Source organism: Rattus norvegicus, chromosome 2 (genome assembly GCF_036323735.1).
Source record: "Rattus norvegicus strain BN/NHsdMcwi chromosome 2, GRCr8, whole genome shotgun sequence".
Lineage (NCBI taxonomy): Eukaryota > Metazoa > Chordata > Mammalia > Rodentia > Muridae > Rattus > Rattus norvegicus.
The window spans coordinates 54,995,569-55,015,002 of record NC_086020.1 but is presented as its reverse complement, the minus strand read 5'-3'; the positions used below and the strand labels follow the sequence as shown (position 1 = coordinate 55,015,002).

The following is a 19,434-nucleotide window of genomic DNA, read 5'->3' as shown; positions in this document are numbered from 1 at the left end:
TGTGGGCCATGCATGAAAGTGAGAGGAGCAGTTGAAGCCCTTTTCAGAGTTTTGCTTAAAACAATTGAGTTTGTTAAAGCTATGGCTTACAGCATAATCAATAGAACATATTGACCCCCAAAGTAGGATCATTACCATGAAACATCCCAATGGCTTTTTGTTTGTAATTTGGAATCACTATTTTCTTAAATGTAAACATAGTTTATAAACATTACTTTCCATCTTCACCATTTCTAATAACAACTCCTAACAACTTAGTGTGGCCTATTCTGGTATTGTCTGACAAAAAAAAAAAAAAGCCTGCCTTCAATATGTGTAATTCATAATGTGAGCTTTGGTAGGATGTAAACACATGCCCAATGTCCAACTTCTACTTGTCATTTCTTTTTCCAAGTGAAAACGTGTTAAGTCTTTAACAAATATGGAGAAATAATTAAATGGAATCAAATAGTTCTAACATTTCCATTCAAAACGCTAGTCCATAATAGTAAGAAGAAATCACACCATTCTCACTGACTCCAGGAAAGTCAGAGGGACATGGTATAATTAACAGAATGAGAATAAGGGCAGTTCTCAGTGAGGAGAGTTACAGAAACTGGAGGATTGAAACCTGTGGCGGTTCCCAGCCACAGACTCGAGCTGCCGAATGGAACTTTAACAGTTAAAACCAAGACTTCAAATGTTACTCTGTAAGACATCCCCCTCCATCTGGGGCTATTAATCATCCTTGGAACGTTTTTTTATAATCTAACAACACAAAGTAACACATAAGCTACACAGTGGAATTGGGTCTAGACTGCTAAGTCTAACAGTGTGCGGCTTGAGTCCAGTCTGTGAGTGACTGCATGATCCCTGCACATGGTGTCGCTCGGTGAAGCACAGCTTCCGCCTCTAGTGTTCTCCACTCTTCAGTTTCTACGTAGCAGCAAGTGCAGTGCAGTCCCGGTCACTTCAGTACAAAAATTTAAATGTTTGTCTTTTCTGATTTAGTTAGTGTGAGGTAACCATAAAATGCAAAAGTCAACAAACCTCAAAACAACATGGCCTTCCCCCTCCCTGTTTCCAAAACTGTAGCTTTCAGCCCCAGAGAAATAAATACACATGCATCGCATTCTCCACTGTAAACTTGAGCATCGAGATCAAACTGCCTACCCCTTAGTAGAAGTGTTAGAGCCATACAATGAGTTCTTCCAAAGATCAACTCTTGGTTCCGGGTTTTTATTTCATACTAAGCAACAGCAACATACAAACATCACTAGAGAGAGCAAGATGGCCTTAACTCAGTCTGCTGGACATGTGCAGCTCATCCCTGAAACTCATCGGGGCATTTAAGCTAAAACCTTATCTTTAAAAAGAAATTAGATTGTAACATCTAATCACAATATTTCTCTCCTTCCTCCCTCCAATTTCCCCACTAAAGAAAAGCAGTTATGGCTGGTTGATATAAGTAAGCACGGTGTGGTGGGGCCCACATAGAAACCTAGTACTTGAGAAGCTGAAATCGAAAGACAGCCAGAGGTCATGGTCCTTGTCAGTGACGTGATGTATCCTAGGCTAGCCTGAAAAGCCAACCAACTAACAACCGACCAGAGTAAATGGTGCCAAGACGTTGTAAACACTTGTCCTTATTCTTTATGGTCCTTATACTTGCATTTCAATGCCCTCTAAGATTAAACGAGAGAGAGAGAGAGAGAGAGAGAGAGAGAGAGAGAGAGAGAGAGAGAGAGAGAGAAGACAACCGATAGTGCTACAAAGAGAACACCAGATATGGAGCCCGGCATTCCATTCCTACTTTAGGTGACTAAGACTGTGTCCTTAAGAAAGCCATGCAAGAGGGGTTGGGGATTTAGCTCAGTGGTAGAGCGCTTGCCTAGCAAGCGCAAGGCCCTGGGTTCGGTCCCCAGCTCCAGGAAAAAAAAAAAAAAAAAAAAAAAGAAAGCCATGCAAGGTCAATCTCTAAAATTCAAAAGTTAAAACATAAGCGATGCCTACTAATGGCTCCACTCCTCCCGGGTTGTGAGTTTGCCTTGTTTCCTGAGGACTCTGTAAACAAGTCCATTACCAGACAGTGTCTTTTCACTTCTTCTGGGTCGCTGACACTGGATCAATCTGTTCCCTGTCACTGGGCACACACTGCTAAGTGCGACACACGATTTTAATTCTGTGTCACGCCATTTATCTCCCTCCCACTCTCAGTTCTTGGCGCACCAGTTTTCTCCTGACTAGCCCGGCGGTTGGACTCACAAGGGCAGATTATGTGCCACCAATCTCTGGCCTTTTACATATCTCATTAGCTGACATTAGGGCTTGCTCTCCTTCAGCTGAATCATAAAAAGCCTCCTACACGAGGCACGCTATCTCCTCCAGCCAGCGTCAAATGGCACACCTGAAGATAAAATGATCCGGGAGAAGTTGGAGGAAGCTGGCCACAGTAATAAGGAAGGGAATTACAGAACAGCTGGAAACACATTATTGTACCCCAGCACAGGGCCTGACAATGGCCTCCCTCCAATATAAAGCGGCCAGAAAGAAGCACTGAGAAAAACACATTTTTACTTTCTAACACTGAGGCATGATAATGATGTCAATCAAGCAGAATGGGGAGAGCATTTCTAGGCTTAGGAAGTGCTGCTTATATTGTAAAATGTCTGGCTCGGAGCCTCGAACATTACTTAATGAGCATCTATTATGTGCCGCATGCTGGCCATACAAAGGTAAGTTATGACGAGGTCAAAGGGGGTACTCGAGACTTTCATGGAGAAGAAATGCAGACAGCTCATCATAGTGTACTACGGCAAAGAGTGCTACGATGTGGAGAGTCACAGACAGGGCACCATGAGAAGGACAGAGAGGACATCGGAGGCAGCAGGGCTGTCAGGGCCAAGACATGAGGTACAAAAAGGTTGGAAGCTATTTGTGAAATGTAGGAAGATGCTACTTGGGGAAGATTTGGGGGGATGCATAGGGGTCGGAGGAGGTCAGAAAAAAAGGTTCGTAATGTTTAATTCAATGTAATAGAGAGCCTAACTTTGGAAGAGCATCAGAAGTGATAACCGCTCACTTGAACAACAACAACATACTGTGAGTTTCCTCATCCTTGAGAAAACCCACAAGCTCACCTTAGCTAATGTCATGAGAGCGATGTCTTTTGATTACTGTGGCTTTTCTCCAAGAAGAAAAATTTAAAATCATGGCCACTGACTTCTCTTACTCTTATCAATTTTTGACTAAGCACCTGGACTCTCCTAGAGGACTAGAAACAGGCCACGGGTAGATATGAATAGATTCTAATTTTGGTAGGCTGCCGTGTGCCGCACGCTGAAACGGCCAGAAGGATGCAAATGAGCTTACAAGAGACAACCATTAGCTTAGCACGGAAAAGAGCAATGAGAAATGCTTGCTGACTTGCCTCTCACATGTTTCATGCTAAAATCATCTATGAAGGCTCTGACTGTGAAAACGCTTTCTTCATTCAGAGGAATTCATGATCAATAACAAGACACCCCGGAAACTGACTTCCTTTTCTTAAAAAAAAAGGCAGTTAATTTAAAATACTAAACAATCTTGCATAAGCCCTAATTATCACTTCAGTGTTTGTAGAGTTGACCTATATTTGAAGTGGAAAAAAAATAACATTTTTTTGACAAGGTCTTAAAAGGAGTGAGGAAAGCCGGTGTTAATCTTAGTGGGAGTGACTTTAAAATCCCAAGATAAATTCTTAACACAAACATGTGCTGAATTGATAAGTAGGCCAGAAGTTGTTAGTTACCTAAAAGAGGAAATGGAATTTTTACCCCTTTTTGCAGCAAGATGGTTTTGTTTTATAAGAGCCTCCTTGGTGTATGTCAGTCACACTGTACTTATTTAATAACCATTTCAGAGGATATAATGAGCGGAGATTACAGAAACCATCGTGCCACGTTAAAAATAATACCCTCTGGCCCATCTTTCCTTTGTGCAAGCAGAATCTACGTTCTCATTTGCAGACAGATGATCGAATAGGAAGTTGCAGCCATGAGTTCTCGAGAGCTGACTCAAAATAGGGAATCAACAGAGCATTTGGCTGGCATTTTATTTAGGGAACAGGCTCTGCAGGAGCAGCTGCTGGCCATGGCTACCTTTCTCCATATTTACTTCAGTAACTGGGAGGTGCTGTAGGCTCCCGACTCTTCCTGCTCTGCTCTGCTACCTATCTGTAGACAGCCACATCCTTTATGAGGGGTCAAGCAGAGAGACAGGAAGATTCTTCAGGATGCTAAGTTCAAACTCCAAGTGTACCACACTCCTGAACCATACCCTCCTCCCTCTGAATTCATTCTTTATCACAGTGGGAGTCTCAAGGGCATTTGGCTCCAGCTCGAGAGCTCTCATAGTGCTGTAAAGTAATATGGAGGCCACTAGGAAAGAGAAGACATTATTGGTCTTACCCAGGCTGGATCCTGAGTACCATAGTACTGACCTGCCAAGGGGCAATAGCAGCAGGGAAGTGAGGTGCTAATTGGCAGGGGTGGGAGGGTGGATGACTAACTGCTTTCTCACTGAACCATGTTCTACAGGAGGGAATTCATGGTACTGAATAAACCTAGTCAAAGCCCATGGCATGGGAGGTCATGGGCTATAGGAGAAACTTACTACTGTTTTACCAAATGGTCCCATTGCCAAAGTTCCTTCTAAATCTTTATGTTTATATATTGTGCTGCTCTCAGTGGCGGTCACAGAGGCTTTTTTCCAGTGGGCAGCGGTTGATGTAGAGCCCCTTATCCAGACAATGCACTGAGGATAAGCAACAGTGAGTGCTGTGTGGTGGACAGAAGACTGGTATCAACCTCTTTCCCTGGAAGGTTCAGGGAACATCGGGGAAAAAAAGAACAGAGAGGAAGAACCAGGGGATGGGCAGAAGTGCGGTGAAATACTGTCTTCCAGGCATGACATGGCTGGGGTGGCTGCACCAGAGCAAGCCAGATAGTGCTACTCTACGCTTAAATTCTCACAAAGACGCACAACGAGCAAGCAAGCACGTGATTAATGATCACCTTCCCTTGTCATCAAAGGCACGAAGCTAAAACTCCAAGATGGTATTTTTACCTACAAAATTATCAAAAACATGTTTAAAATATTATTATTCATGTTGTCAAGAAGAGCTCAAAATGATACTTTTACATGTCACTGTGGGTATTACTTTTATAGATAAGAACACATATTTGCCAGTAAGTTTTAAAATGTATGCGCACACAAACACACACACCAACTCACATAAACACACACACACACGTGCACACACACACACACACACACACACACACACCCGCATACGCACATGCACACACCATAGCAGTGGGCTGTGTGGTGGTGGTGGTGGGTAACCATAGAAAGATTTCTAATAAAGCACCAGGAAAAACAGTGAATATGGAAAACAATATGAAATGAAAGAATATATTTCTTAATATAAACTTTACTTGGTCATGGTGTCTCTTCACCACCAAAAAATCTAAACTAAGACACCATCCAATCACTATCTTCAAGTTTTTAGGTCAGTCCTATGTTCAGATTGCAATAGTCTATGGGCTAAGACAGTGAACATGTCCCTTTGAGAGACAGAAATGCCTTGAAACAGGATGTTTACACTTCTTCCCACCCCTTACAGTTCCCAGGAGGGCAGGCCTAGCTAGGAACAGAATACAGCGGACATATACTGTAACAGTTACGTTTCCCTCTCTTCACAAAGGCACAAGGAAGGATCTAATAGTTCACACTGTAGAAGTGTATGGTCTCTTCTAAGAACAGGCCACCCTGGTGTCCGTAACTCTTGACTTTCTGTCATGAACCTCCAATAGTCTACTCACTGCAGGTCAGGTTCTCCTATTCCAAGGGTTTTCACTGAGGCTTCTGGTCAGGACTCTGGTGCTATTTGTCTCCTCATTTGAGGGCAGCAGTTTGTCCTGTGAATTCAGCTCTCTGAAGGACTAAGGACGAACTGTTGATCATTCTTGTTTTTCAACTGATTCTTTTAGCTACAATGGGGACTATCTCTGGGAGGGGAAAGTCTAGCTTCCCAAATACGAGGGCCTTAATCTTGCAGCTTTAAGAGATTGGTTGTATTGGTTTTGGCATTTTAAAAGGTTAGAGTTACTGGATGGGCTTTTAATTTTGTGTTTATGAAAGTACCAACATGCTCCTGGAGGTGCATCTAGTTAACTGAAAAATTCAGTTATATAAAGAGGTGCGGCTCTGCTGATAAAGAAAAAAAGTGATATAAAAATGTTAAGAGCATAAAGCATAATGAGGTACAAGAAAACACACCCACAATCCTCTGCTTCTGCTCAAGAATGGAAGCTTTGGAACAAAGCAAAACAAAACTACGAAAGGATACGTAGATGTGAACACTGCTTCACTGGCTGATATTATTTAAAGCCTTTCTTTATCTCTATTTCTTCCTTGTATAAAATAGTGGTTAATAAAAAGTACCTCTGTGGGGGCTGGAGAGATGGCTCAGTGGTTAAGAGCACTGACTGCTCTTCCTGAGGTCCTGAGTTCAAATCCCAGCAACCACATGGTGGCTCACAACCATCTGTAATGAGATCTGATGCCCTCTTCTGGTGTGTCTGAAGACAGCAACAGTGTACTCAGATACAATAAAAAGTACCTCTGTGGACTATTTTTAAGAAACGACTTCAAGCACATACTCTAAAGTGCACGGCATGGATAGCCTCGTTGATGCTATGTTTGTCATACTAAGTCGTATTCTGTTAGGCTACAACTCCTTAACTTGCTATTGCCACTGTTGAAAACACTCCAGTCACAGTGTCTACCACATGATGCAGTGTAGGATCGGTGTTCGCTGACTACAGTATACTCAGAGCATTTTACTGACCTTCCTGCCCTGTTGAGAGAAATTCCATGGCGAAAACATTCCATTCTATTATTTTACCTCCCTTAAAAACCTAGTCTCTGTCAAGTTATACCTAAAATATTATCTTGCTATTAAAAGTATGAACTAACAGAGAAGCAAAATAAACACTTTTGAGGACAAATGTTTAGGTGTCAAAAGCACTGTAATAAAAAACATCAGTAAGTTATTAGCCAATGGGGTCCAATAGGCCTCCTACCCCAAAACTGTAGAGGCTATTGCCATTGCTTTGGGTTACTCTCAAGAACAGAATGGCAAGGGCCTATTGCTATAGATACTACAAACTTGAGTCATAGGACAGTGGGAAAACAAGCTGACACTGACCTGAAATCCTCTTCCCTACCATTTAGCATTCATTGTGTTTAAAGGTGCTATCTATGTACACACCAACTAGGAGAAAGGGAATCAATGATCTCGCCCAGCTGTGAACCCTGCAAGCTACAATAATACTGACTGAGAAGATGTGCCCACTGGTATAATGATAAATTTTATGGGAGTAATCATCTCTTTTCTGATTTGATTTGAGGCCTGTTCCACGAGATGAAACTCATGCCTGGTATAGTTAACTGGGCCAAAAACCTGTGGCTGTCTCGCTAGGTCATAGGCCCTCGGGGAGAGCATAATCTATTATTCTGTCAAATGAACATAGTAACAAACCATTCCCTGAGTTATTTTTATTCTCATGAGTGCATCTTTCAACCCCCATCGGGAAAGCTTCTTTTTGCAATGGGAAGTGGGCAATGCATAACCCTTTAACTGCTCAGCTTTGAGGGAGTATGAAATTGTAGTGTGGCCAACCCTGAATGGGACATCTGTGATACAGCCTTCTCCCCAAGGCCCAGGGACCATTAAGGAAGAGGTGCAGGAAGGCCCTAGGGCAGAAGCAGTGGACGTCCACAGTAAAAGAACATTTGTTAGACATGAATGCACTGTTGCAGACAGGAACTCACAGTGGCTGTGACTGCGTGCATGGAACCTGGACAAGATCAACACAAGCCAAATTCCAACCCGGATGGGGAGGGCTCATAATGTCCTACCCCTAGCTGAGGATCTATTGGCAGTCAAGGGATGCTGGAGAACAGAGTCCATTTTCTTCAGTGATGTGGCCTGAGAAAGCATCTATATCTATTCTCTAGAACACACCCTATACCTATGCACATACACAGCGCTATGTGGACTCTCTGAACTTAATAATGGGGTTCTCATTGGGAGGAAGAAATAGAGTAGATAGGAAAGTAACTTGGAGGATGCTTTGGATCAAAACACATAAGAGACATGTATGAAATTTGCAATGAAAACTTATTTTGAAAACCCTATACATGGGTTAGAGTGACGGCTTAGCTGTTAAGAATATAGCTCTTCCAGAGGACCCAGGTTAAGTTCTCCAACATCTACATGGCAACTCATACATGTCTCTAAGTCCAGGTCCTGGGGGACCAATGGACTCTTCTGGCCTCTACAGACACGGATGCATGTGATGCACAGACATACGCAAAATAAAAACAAAGGTTAAACAAGGTCAGTAACAACAGCCGTGCTAAGGAGGACCTAGGTGGGAAAACGTGAATACATCAATTACCAACCATTGAGTTGGACCCAACCCTAGGCAGACAGCTGCTGTGAGTTACCCCACAATAACTGTCACTATTGTGCCACTGGGATTCCCTTGCCAGGCCAATCATTTTGGGGAGTTTGTAGGCTTCAAAGCTGAGCAGAATCAGTAATTGCTTTTCTCCCTTGGAAGCTTGCACAGCACTTCAAGATACCATGCGAGCCAGTCCTCAGGAGGAAGCTTCCGGGTCAGTTCCAGCTCACTTCCTAGAAGTCCTGTGTCCGAAGTGTGTGGTGTCTCTAATTCAGGGATTGTATCAGTTAGGGTTTTTATTGTTGTGATGAAACGCCATGACCAAAGAGCAAGTTGGGGAGGAAAGGGTTTATTTGGCTTACACTTCCAAATTGCTTTGTTCATTATCAAAGGAAGTCAAGATAGAACCTCAAACACAGCAGGATCCTGGAGGCAAGACTCATGTAAAGGTCATGGAGGAGTGTTGCTTACTCGCCCTCTTCCCCTGATTTGCTCAGCCTGCTTTCTTACTGAATGCAGAACCACCAGCCCAGGGATGCCATCACCCACGATGGTCTGGGTCTACCCCCATTGATTACTACTTGAGAAAATGCCTTACAGTTGGACCTCATGGAGACATTTTCTCAACTGGGGTTCCTTCCTCTCTGATGACTCTAGCTGTGTCAAGTTGACATAAAACCAGGCAGTACAAGGAATGAAGTGAATCCAGCCATAAACTAGCTGATTTTTGTCAACAGAATTGGTTCAAGCCTTTTCTGTTATTTAAGAGGAAATCATGTTATGCATCCTGGTTAACTTCCTGACTAGAGGCTTTACTTTATCAGCGAATAATGAGGGATACACAAGCAAATTTCACAGGCATGTTCCCAACTAAAAGGAAAATGGGTATCCAAATGTCACAATTTGAAAGCCACCATCCAAGGCATGTCTCATCATGCCACCCACCTCTCCTCATTCTGACTAAGATGTCAGGTAAAAAAAAAAAAAAAGTACATGGTGGCCTTTGAAAACTACATATACACAGGAAGACCCCAATCCTGGGGTTGCCATGCATCCTCATTTGGAACCCCATCACGGTGGAAAAGTCCCTAGCCAGAATTCCCAAGCTGTTGTTCTCATGGCTGCCCATATGCACTGGCCTATGAATACAAGGTTAGACAAGTAAAAAATGATAGGCTCTAATAGAAAATGGGTCTATCAGCAGCTAATTATAGCTCAGTTAAGTCAGATTCATTGACAACAGATATCAAGCATATAAAGAGATTGTGACAACCACAGCTGGGTAAGCAAGGTAGTGTATGTAAATCATCCTCTCCGAGGAATACTCCAAATCCTGCAGCCAATGACAACGGCTACAGAAGTCCATCCTGTTTCTCAACTCTACCTAAGTTCACTGGCTCAGAAAGGTATAATAATGACCAGTGTTTAATATGTCCGGATTAAAAATGGACATTAAGTCATAATGAAGAGTCTTCAACCATTTTTATGCCCACAGTTACTGTTTTCTACAATCCCCTATGAGCTATGCACTGCTGTGACCATGTAGTTTTCTTTCTCTTCCCCAAATAACCCTCTAAAACTGAAGGAGCATTTTTAGCTCTTAGGTAGTACAAAAATAGGCCACCGGTTATATAAGTTTTGTTTTAAATCATAATAATTACACCACATAGAAAATAGTGCAGAGAAAAACATAGATATACACAATATGATTCAGCCATTCTTTTAAAACAAATCACAACTCTACAAGCTCTGTTCTCCTGATCTACTGACATCGTCACCAAAATAGGAACACCGTATACCAAGCAAAGGCAAGGGCCACTGCTCACAAGATAGAGTTCTGCCCTGCTTCTACACATGGTCAAAGAGAAGAGAAGCTGGCGAAGAACCAATGAAGCATCATTTCTATACTAGCGACACTTAAATACCTACCTAGGTTTATATGTTCAAGCTGCTAAAAGAGAAATTTGTAAAGCCTAGGAAATTATAAATAGTTACAAAGTGAAAAGCTGAAAATAGCTAGAATAAATTCACCAATCCATCCCAAAATGATATATTAAAAATGACTTTGTCTTTCAGGATCTCTGAGCTAACAATAAGAAACTGAGCCAAACTTTTGTGAGGATAATGGCACACGAATCACTTGCTGTAATGGATGTGTCTACCTCACAATGCTACCGAGTCCATTGTGCCCGAGATAATGGAACTCTCTCACAAAAGTTGCTGCATTGTTGCCAAGCAACGAGAAATAAAAGTGTCAGGATTAGTACTTTATTTTATATATCTTTATCATCAATGAACCTTGTTTCTATTCTGCCATTCTCCATGCAAATGGTCATCAGGCTAAGACTTATATTTAGCAATCTATAATCGTCACTAGTCAAAAAGAATAAATAAAAATAAATAAAAAGTAGACAGCAGGTACTCGGCAAGTCTATATTTGACGTTTATTAATGTTATAGTAATTTTATTGTTGAGGTTATTTCACCAAGTAGATAAATGCAATATGTCTCCATTAAATACAACTCCATCAGAACCCAAACCAAGCGAACCAGTTATGAAAACTTAAGGAAATGAGCAGTGTTGAAATACATCAATACCCTAAGACAAACAGCTCTGCTTAGTGTAGCTCTGTGAGGATATGAGCCAGCTTTCTGTCAAGACGTTCTACACCTGGCCAAATGTGAGGCCAGAATTTATAGCTACTTCTTCTAGAGAGGTTTAACAAGTGGGAGTAAAAGTGAAACATAAATAACTGAAAATTATGAGGAAAATGAGTGCAAGTTGATGTAAGTTGATGGGTTTAAAAGCAAAACAACCTATATGCACGATCTCCGTCCCTCTCACGTCTGTGCTAAAAGAACCGAGGCTGTCAGCAGCTTTCTACCATCAGAGAGGGGAGTCTCCAGGCACACAGAGATGGCTTAGTGACAGAAGAGGATTCTGTCCTTTCTTGTCAGAGCAAACAGCTCTCTTTGTACCTTCCTCTTTGTGTTCCACACAACTGGCCAAAAAATTGGGGGTGGGGGTATCCAAGATGATCAGATTATACTATTTTATTTCTTCTCTTTTTTTTCAACTCTTGTTTTTGAAACAGAATCTTAACGCGCTGTCCAGGCTGGCCCTGGATTCATTGTGTAGTCCAGGGTAGCCTCAAATTTGTAATTCCCCCACCACCACCTCCTGAGTGTGGGATCATAGGTCTGTGCCACCATGTCTGGCAGCGTAAACTGTTTCTTTCCTGGTCTTGTTCCTCTCGTGGGGCCAAAGGAAACAGAGAGCTCTATTGGGTTAATACTGAAGTACACGAGAGGACAGTCACACACTGAATGTCAAGTTTGACATTTCGACCAAGTTCTCATAAATACTGTGTCTCCACATGCCAATCAGAGATGTTTGTGCAAATGACTTCTGCACAGGTAATAAGCAATTGTTGCCTGTATTTCATATGAACATTTGAAACTGGATCTTCCTAGAGTAATTCCTCAACATGGTTGAACGTATTTGTCCCACGGGGACAGAAGCATTAATTCTTGTTGTCAGTCTGTTTACACCATGTTTGTCCTTTATGGTCCATTGAATACAGCCTGAATCCCACTGCTGTTGGAACTTTGTGTCAAGTCCTTATTAAACTCAAGATTTAAAATGAAAGACATTTGGATGGAGAGATGGCTCGGCAGTCAGGAGGACGGCTGCTCGTCCAGAGGACATGGGTTCAGAGCCCAGCACCCACATGGCAGCTGAGAGCCTTCTGGAACTCCAGTTGCAGGGGACCAGAGGCCCTCTTTGGCCTCTGAGGGTGCCAAGCACACAAACGATGCACAGCTAAATATATGTCAAGGCAAAACACCCATATGCACTAAATAAAACACAAGAGTTAAACAAATGAAAAGCAATTTAAGAGGAGAGGAACCATGTCTGCCCAGCAGGCACTACCATTTTTTCTGAAGCAGCAGGAACATGGTCAGTCTCTAATGTTGCTACACTAATTATTCTGCTTCGTGACGATTACAAATCCACAGGATCCACCGAAGTAATTAAGCCACCTGGCTAACAGCCACTGTGTTCCCACACTCTGTCACAAAGAGAAACAATAACCATCCTGATCACTTCTGCTAAGATAATCCATGAGGCTTTATTAACACAAAGGTCTCGGAACAGAGAGAAGAGTCACAAAACCTAAAGTGTTCCCGTCTCCAAATCACTTTCTCTTCCCATCTGAGTCTCACTGTCAGACTTCGGCATTACTGTGCTGTCTGTTACTATAAGGAAGTAACCTGTCTACAGGAAACGCAGGGACAGAGGGGAGCAGAGACTGAAGGAAAGGCCATCCAGAGACTGCACCACCTAGGGATCCATCCCCATATACAGACACCAAACCCAGTCACTATTGCGGATGCCAATAAGTGCTTGCTGACAGAAGCCTGGTATAGCTGTCCCCTAAGAGACTCTGCCAGAGCCTGACAAATACAGAGGCGGATGTTGGCAGTCAACAACCATACTGAGTATAGGGGCCCCAATGGAAGAGTTAGGAGAAGGACTGAAGGCACTGAAGGGGTTTGCAACCCTATAGGAAAAACAACTATATCAACCAACCATTCCCACCTAGAGCTCCCAGGGACTAAACCACTAACCAAAGAGTACACATGGAGGGACCCATGGCTCCAGCTGCCTATATAACAGAAAATGGCCTTACTGGCATCAATGGGATGGGGAGGCCTTTGGTCCTGTGGAGGCTCGAAGTTCCAGCATAGGGGAATGCTAGGGTAGTGAGCAGGGAGTGGGTGGGTGAGTTGAGGAGCTCCCTCATAGAAGCAGGTGGGAGGGGGATAGGATAGAGGTTTGCAAAGGGGAAACTTGGAAAGGGGACAGCATTTGATATGTAAATAAATAACACCCCCCCCAAAAAAAACAAAATAACTGGGGCCTTGAACATAGCAGACAAAAACAAGGTGTTCAGTGTGTAGGTTTAGAGACTAGAAGCCAAGATCAGGTAGCCCATCAGTACTGCCTCTGGTGAGGGTTCCCTTGACTTCAGAACAACATGGAGAGAAAGCAAGATGGTGGCCTTAAGCAAGCCACGCCCTAGACGAACTCATTCCAGAAGATTAGTATTAATCCCTCTTAAAGGAACCATTCCTATTACCTCCCACTAATCCCCAAATCTTAGTCATTCCAGCAGCCCTTAGCTTCCTCATAGTGATGACCAGATTTCACAATATGAGTCTAGGTGGGTCAAATCACATCCAAACCCTAAAAAAGCCTTAACCTTTTATGGAAACTATTATAAAATGTCCTGAAAATAAAAATTAAATTTCACCGAGCTCTGAAGAAGATATCACCACTACCCTCTCAGGTGCTCATGTAAGGCCAATGCCCTGCCCAGAAGACAGTTGGAGTATACTTTTGCTCAAAACATATACTATGTATTTATGAGATTCTCAATGAAAGTTGTTTTTCAAATCCCTATAAATAGGTTAGAGAGATGACACTGCAGTTCTCCTACAGGACCTAGGTTTAATTCCCCAACACCCACATGGTGGCTCACAAACTTCTCTAACTCCAGTTCCTAGAGATCCAATACACTTATCCGGTTTTTAGAGGCACGGAATGCATGTGATACATGAAGGCCAAACAGCCATACACATTCAAAAAAAAAAGGTTAAAAAAAATTTGAAAATCCTGGCTGGGCATGGTAAAGCATGCCTTTAACCCCTGAACTTGGGAGAAGAGGCAGGTAGATCTCCGTGAGTTTGAAGCCAGCCTGGTCTACAAAGAAAGTTCCAGGACAGCCATGACAGGATGACGGATACCCAACTGCAGGGAATGTTGGGCTGAGGAGGGTTCGTTGTGGTCCCTGCTTACAGTTCTGTACGATCATGGCCCATCTTGAAAATAGACATCTTAAGCACAATTTTGCAATATCATCTGCACCTCATTCTTTGCCTTTCTGTACTCTCCACCCAGACACAAGACCTGTCAGCTTGGAGGATAGCAGATGTCCCCTCATCTTTTCCTCAAGTCACCCTCCTAAAGAGATGGGGTTTGCCTGCCAGTGGTACAGAATATGAAGTCACAGTTTTCAAAGCTTTGCTCTTATGGATATGACAAAAAGAAACCTTAGGATATCATTTTAGAAAACACATTTTTATGTCATAAGGAACACAGAATTTTAAAAATAGGGAGACTGAAAACATATAATTACCCTCACGGCAGTTGCTTCTGAGGATAAGGCACACTCTTATCCTCAAATAGACAATTCCTAGGTCTGCAATCTCTATAAGCCAAGCAGGCGTCTGTACACAGTTGTATGTTGCTATGCCCTTGTGATGTAAACAATTCTTTTGATAGGCAATTATATTAATATATGTAAATATAAGGATTATGAAATAGAAAGGAGCTTAGCTTGTGAACACAAATATACTTATTTTAACTAAAAATAAAAATTAACTAAGATAGTTGAAAGGGTGTTGTGTAGATCTTTGTTTTATAACACCAACTCAAACAGCTGATGGCCCTGATGCATACACACAGCACAGGCTGATAACACACACACACACACACACACACACACACACACACACACAGACCAGTACAGGCTAATGGCACATACACACACACACACACACACACACACACACACACACAGAGCACAGGTTGATGGCTGGCACACACACACAGAGCACAGGCTGATGGCACACACACACACACACACACACACAGAGCACAGGCTGATGGCACACACACACACAGCATAGGCTGATGGCACACACACACACATAGCACAGGCTGATGGCTGGCACACACACACAGCACAGGGTGATGGCACATACATACATACATACATACATACATACACACACACACACACACACACACACACACACACACACACACACACACACACACACAAATAAAACAGGTTATTTCAGTCACGGGCGGCACTGGCAGCCTTTGGTGGCTGAGTCAGATGACCTTTTCTGACAGTACACACAAGGGCGCTCCAGGCTGCATTATCTGCAGTCTCCTAAGTGAAGCACTCCCCTCTCTCCTCTAGGTTTTCTTTATTAAGCATGAAAAAAGAAAAAGAAGGAAAAATAAGCAGATAAAAGGACAGGGTTAGTGGGCTGTGCACAAAAACCACTGGGACAGGGTACCAAAGGATGCTGGGAAGTTGACAATCATCTTCCTGAGACAGACCCAAACAGACCCCAATGAGCCAGCCCAGGAGACTAGATAGCCCTTGCTACTCCTTGCTGCTCATGTGCTGTGTAACACCCAGGAGTCACTCTGGACTGGTTTTACTCATCAGCTTGTGAAGTTCATCAGGGACAACTTCACCCACTCAGAGAGAGGGAGGTCCAGAAATAACAGTCTGGGGCTAAAAAGAGAAACATCTTTCTGGCTTGTGTGCCAACATGGGTACCCACTTCCACTGTCTCTCTTAAATAATTATCCAGTTCCTTCAAAGGGGCAGACAGACATAACCAGAACTGAGAGGGCTGCAGCTTCGTGGGGAAGCACCCAAAGGGTTGCTGCCTTTCAGAAAGATGCGTGTGCAATGGTGTTCACACATCGCCATTTGCTTCTTTGTACTTTGTCATAAGGGTGTCCAGAATGCACCAGAAAGAGAAAACAGATCTCTAAATGCAAGACTGTTACCTATACAAAGTAAAAATAATAATACCAAAGGTGGTCTGATTTTCTCCTTTTCATAAACATGCTGGTTTATTTCTTGGTTTAAAACATGTATCATAAGTGAACTATTGTATAACTGAGTAACACAGATTGGTGCATGATTTACAGGATTCAAACACTTGGTAGATGGAGGCAGGAAGGCCATATGTCCAAATATAGTTTGGGCTATAAACATAGTTGAGACAATTATCTTTGCCTCTGCTGCCTGAAATAAAGGATCTACCACAAGGATACTTCCCACCATGTAAGATACTATTCGCAGTACGAGAGTGACCTCCAATGACCCGATATAGGGAAACTGAAAAAACTCAACAGAACGAGCAGAATCCAAGAGAAAAAACTGAGTAAATTCAGAGGGCCACTGCTTACAGGCTGACTCAAAGTCACCTTCAAGGTGGGTGGCACAGGCGCAAAGAAAGCTAACAGACTGAGCGACAACAACAACCCACTTGGTTCCGGTTCAATATCACGCAGGAGTTTGAAACTTTATCCATTTATGGTGACTTGAGGTGTTTACATAACATAATAAAAAAGAGTAAATGTTTTTACTCCATTGCCGCTCCACGTAATGATGTAGTTAAGAATAGCAATCCACCGAAAGAGTGTGCAGTGTCTGGCACATAATACGTTTTCACGGTCGACGTTTAACACCCAGAACACTATGCAACGATCTCCCCAGTTTCATTTATAAACGCCACACCTCTGATGAAGTCACAAGCATCCTTTCCATTCAGACTACCACAAAACACAGTCACACGGGGTGGAAGAGAGAGAACCTAGCATTCTGAAGGGCAAGAAAGAACCCAGGAGAGAACAAGAAAAGCACAGCTCTGGCGTTCTCACTCTACTTAGAGCAATACAAACACCAGAAAGTTACAATAGAATTTCGCGTCTGAAATGTACAAGATTTCAAATTTAAAAATTTCAATTCCAAATTACTTTCTACTTTCGAGAGCACTGTGGCAAGTTAGTCTAAGCGTGTGGACCCTTTATGGAGAGCACACAGAGGAGGTTGGCTCAAATACTCCTATTGCCTCAGACTGTTCTGTTTAAATTCCTCAGACAAAATGCTATATGAAGTGAATCTTGATTCCTTATTTCAACAGAATTATTCGTTTGTTTGTTAACATGGGTGTTTTGCCTGCATATATGCACACCAGAAGAGGGATTAGATTCCATGACACTACAGTTACAGACAGACCTCAGTTATAGACAGTTTTGAGCTCCCATGCTGGGAATCGAACTTAGGACCTCTGAAAGAGTAGCTACTGCTCTTAGCCACTGAGCCATCTCTTCGACACCACATCTTAATTCAGCTTTTAGCCCAGCTTTGTTTAAGAGACCTTCCCAGGAGGAGTATGGTGTAGGTAAACACGGGAGCTGCCAGCCACAAAAGGCTACTGAGCCTCTGAATGGTGACCAGCATGGCCTAAAACCTGAACTTATACTGCCTTCAGTTTTAGTGAATACAAATTCAAAAGTCACATCCAGAGGGCCAGTGGCCAGCCTATGACGCAGTGCCATTAGCTGAGAATGGCTGCCCCAGAGCGCCAGCACCAACAGGATCCTAATGCGGTTCTGGGTCAGCCAGGATAGAATGCTGTGACAGAGAGGATATTTCTGATGTAGAACAGGGAGGGGCAGTCTCTCTTCAGGCTCAGTTCAGTAGCTTTCTCTCCTTAGAACCAAAGACACTCTCTTGCTAACTACATTGTCTCTTGGACAGCAAAAAGTTTGTTTTCACTCCTGTAAGAAAAGTGTTGCTGAAAGGAAAAGGGTTATAGTAGGACAAAAATTAAAAGAGAATTCTGCTCATGATGATGCCAGCTTCTGGCTGATTTGTAGAAGTCTGTGAAACTCAGTGTGAGGCTATCAGTTATGTTAAGCTATGTGGTAGGCCTTTGTGCTGGCCGAGTTTTGTCAACTTGACACAAACTTAGACAGATGTGGGAAGGGAAGTGGAAATCTTTATCATCATCATCATCACCACCACCACCACCACCATCATCATCATCATCATCATCACCATCTTAAGCATACGGTTGGTTATGCCACTATATACATTGTACACCATACGTTAGCCCAAGCTAAAAGAGGGTATTGAACATCCTGAAACAGGAGTTACAGACCATTGTGGGTCATCATGTGGATCCTGAGAATCAAACTCTGGTCCTCTCGAAGAACAGCCAGTGCTCTTAACTCCAGCATAAGTAGTTACTTATACAACCATCCCTGTTAACGAGTTCCCAGCATCTACATCAGGAAGCTGATCACTTTCAAGTGGTGTGATTTCCTACTTTACCGGAATACCATACACTGTACAGTCATGTACCTATGACTGTACACACGCTCACCTATGAAACTACAGTGGTCCCATAGGATCATACAACTAAGTGATCTGTACCTACCTTAGTTGGCATAAGTCTATGATATACAACAGTAAAATTACTTCTTGATGTACTCTCAGATGATTTCTTGCCATTCAGTGGCACACGACTGCCTATTAACTCATTTCGGGATTTTCATCTTATTATATTCAAAGACCATATTACTTTTATATGCCAAACAGATATCCTAAGACAGTGTAGCATTCTAGTGAGTGTACGGTTGACTGCAAGGCTGTCAAGTATTATAGATCTAAACTGTATATTAGAGGGAACCTGTCCATAAGTAAAATAAAACAAAAGCTTGTCCTTATTAGCCCTCCTGAAAGCTAATGCAGAAGAACCGGCCCCATTAGTCGCGAGGCGTCTGTTCTTACCTCCACCACTGTGGTTCCTGCAGCTTTGCACATTGGCAAATTGAAGTTTCTTGCACTTTTCCTGTATCAGAGAAGGAGGACAGAAGAGGGAGAAAGATCAAAGGCAAGATGTATCTCTTTCAACTTGAAGACGCAGACTTTCAGTCTTCTAAGAATCTATGGGTCTATGAGTGCATGACTCACACCTATCTTTAAAGTTCTCATGGCCATTTCATTCAGTCTACATGACTTTTATAGTTGTTGGAAGGGAAGTGCACAGTCAACAGCTTTCGCACAGAAAAATAAAGTGGGTGTTCATAAATATCTGAAATTAAAGTCCTCTAGTCTTTTATTGCTCCCATAGTTAAATAGTTCACTGAGAAACTTTAAAAGTTGAAATAGTTAGGGAATGTCCACTACAGAGATGTAGCTTGGTGGTAAAACACTTACTTGGTGTGCACCAGGCCCTGAGTTCTAAACCCCAGCACCAGAAAGGGAAAGAGAAAG

General features: G+C 42.7%; 1 protein-coding gene across 1 annotated transcript in view; it reads right to left on the bottom strand.

Annotated features, from left to right (window-relative positions):
* The window catches only part of Oxct1 (3-oxoacid CoA transferase 1), a 148,340-nt gene that overhangs the window by 97,301 nt on the left and 31,605 nt on the right, over positions 1-19,434 (bottom strand). Inside the window, exon 7 of the mRNA NM_001127580.1 lies at positions 18,949-19,009. Within this exon, the coding sequence (NP_001121052.1) occupies positions 18,949-19,009 (61 nt within the window). The remainder of the gene's footprint in view (positions 1-18,948; positions 19,010-19,434) is intronic.